At 40.0% G+C, this 5294-nt stretch overlaps 1 protein-coding gene across 1 annotated transcript in view; it reads right to left on the bottom strand.

Annotated features, from left to right (window-relative positions):
* Positions 1-761, bottom strand: part of LOC107100410 (ankyrin repeat domain-containing protein SOWAHA-like) — a 17174-nt gene extending 16413 nt beyond the window's left edge. Inside the window, exons 1-2 of the mRNA XM_015398872.1 lie at positions 590-761; positions 435-521 (exon numbers count right to left, since the gene is read on the bottom strand). Coding sequence (XP_015254358.1) covers positions 435-473 — 39 coding nt within the window. The 5' untranslated portion in view covers positions 474-521; positions 590-761. The remainder of the gene's footprint in view (positions 1-434; positions 522-589) is intronic.
* Positions 762-5294: the final 4533 nt, after the last annotated feature.

Below are 5294 nucleotides of genomic sequence, written 5' to 3'. Positions count from 1 at the left end.
GAGTAGAAAATGAAGGCTAATCATGTTTTGGGTGTACTATTCCTTTAATTTAGATTTAAGATTTAGGATTAAACAAATATACAACATCTAAATGTTAGAAAAAAGCAGAAAATATGATGCAAGTTTGCTAAATAACAGAAACATTGTATTGCTAAATAAACATAAACATTATTTTCAGCACAATAATGTTTATTATAATTTTTGTAAAGATCTCAGGAAGAAAACAACGATCATTGTTTGCAGAGAATCAGAGGATCACACCTGAACCTCACTGATGCTCGATGCTCAGTAATGATGTGAGTAGAGGTTTTTGCTTATTAATCACAAAAGGAAAAAAAAACCATTTAATTCTCCTTCAGAAAAAGGCATCAGAAAAACTAAAGATTACAGTTACACACACACGCACATACACCCCCAACCCCACACACACTGACCGATCTGACGTTGACGTCGGCTCCAGAGCGCAGCATCATGTCCACAGCCTCCAGACGTCCCTGCTTGGCCGCCCAGTGAAGCGCTGTCTGAAACACACACCTGGATGTGAGCAAAGACACAAACCTAAAACAGAAACTCTGAGCCATAAACAAACCTTTCACACCAGGAGGCTCCCAACAAGCTGATCCCAAAACACTTCCACCCTTATGTCCCCTAGCTTATATCACAGTTCTCCAGAACAGTCTTGACCCATAGAAGTGTCTTTTAATCACACTTTGCTGAAGGACTGAGACTATCGCCCACAATTTAATCCAGATTGAGACATATTAATCAGGAAGGCGTAACTGTCGATTGATTGACTCTATTTATCTCCTAGTGAAGAAATTGTAGAAACCAGCTCAAATAGTCAAAGAAGAAGAATGTGCCAAAGGATGGCGGTGCTTAAAGCACCAATGATCACTCTTGTGCATGCACAGGTCGAGAATCTTATACCAACATGGTCACATGTGACCCCTGGTGACACCGGTAAGTCTGTATTGTCACGCGTGACAACGACGGCTAAGTCCCTTAATCTTCTCGCAAAAAACACAATGATTGCGAGGGACCATGCGCTCTGGCGGTCATCTGGAATTCATAGAACCGTTGATATTCTTCAAACGGTTATTTTCAAGGTGAGGGCTGCTACTTAGATAGCAGATGTTGAGGATTATGAATGAAGGCTGAAACCAGTTTGCAATGATTTTTGATAGCCTTTAGCATTATAGCTAAAGGCTGAAAAAGGTTGATTTTACCTCACAGGCCTTTTAAATTTGAAAGTCGGTCCTTCACTTCAGTTTCACTAGAAAAGGTGAAACAATCCTAATAAATCCCCTCCAGAGTGAAACAACATACTCATAAATGACAGATGCAGGTTTAACAGCTTTAAACTGAAGATATGTGACATTGATCAACCTTATTTGATCAACCAGGTTCAATATACTTTTGAATTCAGCTCACAGTGACTAAAATAATTTCCAGAATCTGTAATCTCATAGATGAATTGGTGTCTATTGGTGTTTGAACTCCTTCCTCAGATCTTCATGGGAATGTTGGTCTCTGCGCTGCAGGAATGTTGGATTTTTCTCCTCGTTGCATTCAGCTTTGAGCAGATCTTCTGCGTTGCGACGTTTCCCCGCTTCAGCTTTTGTGTCAGACAGACAGAGAAACGCAGCTCATTCAATAAAGTCCCGCTTTGAAGTGAATTCATGGTTAATTAGTTTAAACAGCTTTGGCTGCAAGCTGCAGACAGACAAACTGCTCCTCAGTAATGTGAGCTTTAATTCGGCCCAGAGGGATTTAATTCTCAGCTAAAGAGCCGCATTCAAGGACGGTTATCCCATCACCATTGTGCTGAATGAAAATGTGTTGCTAATCGTGTTTGTTAATGTCCTCTAATCAATCTCTGTGAGCAGGACTGTGAAGGACACAACAAGATCATAGAAATAGACTATCTGCCATGCTTAAAGATCTCAAACACAGAAGAAAAAGGTCCAGACTTTGGTCCACAGTCTTCAGAGACGTTAAGACAAGCAAAAAGCAGCAACACTTACTGATAGAAATAAATACATTTAAAGCTGGTCTGGAAGCTTTGCTCTGCTCAGAGGAAGCGCCCAAAGATCTCATTAGAGAAAATACTAATGGAGCAGTGAGCGATCCATCAGTGAACCACTGCGAATAAACCTCCCTTACAACTGACAGCTGATCAAAGACTAAAAAAGGTCCTTTATTTAATAAGATTAGTGAATCACACCTAAAACCTTGCATTGTTTTTACTAATGGTTCTGGACATTAGTTCGGACAGGTGATCACTGCTTTTTGCTCCCTGTTGGTCACGTAACTCCTCCTTCACTGCGTGGTGCCTGCACCATCTTTGTTATTAGTCACCGCTCCTGGGCGGTGACAGCAGGTCACTACGTATGACAGCAAATCCCATAATGCTTTGCGAGAAGAACTCTCTGCCCAAAGCATTCCGCGATATATCTGCATTTCCTGAGGGCTTTCTTTTCTTCTCATACACTTCGTAATTACTTTTTGTCTTACCACACTCGGCCATTTTCAAAGAACCACAGGGAAAAAGGTGAGCTTCAGTGACTTTCTTAAACCGTAGCTCACCACCCATATGGCTGAAAGTGTGCATGCGCAGAAAAATATCGCTAACGGCAGGGGCACGTTGGACGGCCTGACGTAAAAATATCACCAGAATGATTGACGATTAGGAGGACCACTTACTTTGATGATCCACCTAGAAATAAAAAATCATTCTCTATACCTTTCATAAGTCTAACAGGGTGGCAAATTATATATTTCTAATAATGGGAAAAGGCAAATCTAACAAAAATCCACATATCAGTTAAATCACAGAGAAGGCTATAAGCAGTGATGGTGAGATAAATCGTGAGGAATTGAGACGTTTCAACAAATTGCTTCAACGAAACACATATGTCATGAAGCTGTGTGTGAACATGTCACCTACCATTGAAATGCATAACTACAGTTTGCAATATCATCTGTGATGTTTGCAACAGTTTTTTTGTTTTGTTTTTTACATTTAAGTTCCTTTGAAAGTGTTAATCATTTGCGTGTATAATAAACTATTTTTAAGGAGTTTTGTGTGTCACTTTTAAGGTACAGTATAATGTCTGTTTTCTGTCATTTTAGTGACAGCTGGGCGATCTGAACCACTTCTTGAAGCGGTCACATGGTAGCAGTACCAGTACCAGCAGCGAGGCTTCGGGTGTCACCGATTTTGGCTCCGCCCCTAACTGAAGCAAGCCTCAATACGCACTTTGCGGGAACACCCCATTTACTACTTGACACACCCCTTAAAGCCTCAGCTCATGTCATAAACTAGTTATTAGCCTTATTTGTAAGTTATAGGATTAGACTGCTGGAGGACATAGGGACCCCTTTTCATCATTCTACTTTATTCTATCTCTATTCTCCAATTCTGCTGAATTTATTATTTCAAGTTCTAACGTTATGCTCTCTTTGCTTTTTCTCATAGTAGCTTCATCTGGTCTGTTCCTTTTTTTCCTATTCCATTTGACTGTCAACACCTTTGTTTATAGATGTTGGAGATCGGCCTGTTTTTAAGTGTAGTCCTGTTTCTCTGACTGACTAACTGGATGTGCTCTCTTTCATCCTCTGACATGGGAGCTGGCTCAGAGCTCGTCTGCCTGGCTGTGTTTTTCAGATTTTCGGATTTTTTCCTGGCTGTGTTTTTCCGCCTGTGGAGCTAGTTTACCATTGCCTTTTGTGTCTCTGCTTCTGTCTCTTTGAACCCCAGTCGGCCTCGGCAGATGGCCGCTCATACTTAGTCTGTTTCTGCTGGAGGTTTTTTTCCTGTTAAAAGGGAGTTTTTCCTCTCCACTGTCACTGCAAGCATGCTTGGCGTGATGGATTGCATTCGAGTCAATGAGTGGATGCAATCTACTGGTTTTCCTTAGATATAAAACACTGAATCAATCTGACTGGATGATCTGGTGAACTTTAAAGTGCCTTGAGATGACGTGTGTTGTGAATTGGAGCTATATGAATAAACTGAATTGAATTTATAGTGTGATATATTTAAACAACCAATAAGCTTTTGTTTAAATTAACACCACAATCCGCTTAAAGAACTTTGAACTATATATAAGTTCATATCATGGAAAAACACAACAACTCCTTTAAAAACCCTTAAACAAAACTGTCTTTCTAATCAGAAAGTTGCATCAGTTGTGAATGGCCTGTAGTTATTTATATAAACAAGTCCAGGAGAATAACCAGGTAAAAAAGCTCCTTCAGTCTAAATATGTTTCTTCATACAAAAAAAGCAAAGAAAAGAAACATCACAAAACTTGTTCAATTAAATCTAGATCCCATCAGTTTCTATCAACTAGATCTACTGCTGTCAGCACCACATGACACAGACCAACAGGAAAGTAAGTCCAAATGTTAAACTTACAAACTGGATGGATCCAAAGTCAAGCAGGAGAAAAACACAAAGCAGTTTGACAACAAATCTATTTTATGGAGGTTGAATCAAACGATTCTATATGGTTCACTTCTAAGAATCATCTCTTCCGCTAACAGACTCCTTTCTTACCTGGTTCTGATCAGCTAAAATAAAAGTCCTGAAGAGACCCATCGGTCTCATCTTAGCATCATGTCTGATAGCTGCCTGACTGTAGCACACGGTAAAGTGGTTTCATTAATTAGTTTATCAATTAATCGGATTATTTCCCAGTGGAAAAATGTTATTTAAACAAAGCTGCATTCTGTGTCTGAGATGAAACAGCGGTGGGCACTTCCTGTTCCTGAGGACCGTTATCCTGCAGCTTTTAGATGCGTCCTTGGTCCAGCACACCTGAGTCATGTGATTAGATGATTAAGGGGTTTTGGAGGAATTGAGGTCTTACTCAGGAGCTCATTCAGGCATCAGATTCAGGTGTTGGACCATGATGCATCTAAAGATCTGGAACTGGAGGTTCCTACCCCTGCGCTGTTCGTGTTTGGACTGACTTTAGACAGATGCAGGTTAAAGAAGCCGATGTCTCCAGTCGCTTCATCAAACATTAATCATCCAATGAGCAAAACCAAATGTGATCCAATATTACATAGCATCATTCTGCCAAGATGGCTCCATTGGAAGTGAAATAACCAGGATTACTAAAGTTTATTAACTTCATTTTTTGTTTTCAGTCAATAAATACATTTGTATTGCTTCTTATGCTGAGTTTAATATAGCAATAAATGTGAGTTTCTCCTTCTACCGGTTGGTGGTTAGATATCTCTAATAAGCAGAGATGGCAAAAGTACTCACTTTCCGTACTTGAGTA

This window comes from Cyprinodon variegatus, unplaced genomic scaffold (assembly GCF_000732505.1).
Source record: "Cyprinodon variegatus isolate N-32 unplaced genomic scaffold, C_variegatus-1.0 Scaffold968, whole genome shotgun sequence".
Lineage (NCBI taxonomy): Eukaryota > Metazoa > Chordata > Actinopteri > Cyprinodontiformes > Cyprinodontidae > Cyprinodon > Cyprinodon variegatus.
Note: the sequence above shows the minus strand (reverse complement) of the source record. Positions and strands in the feature narration are given on the sequence as shown.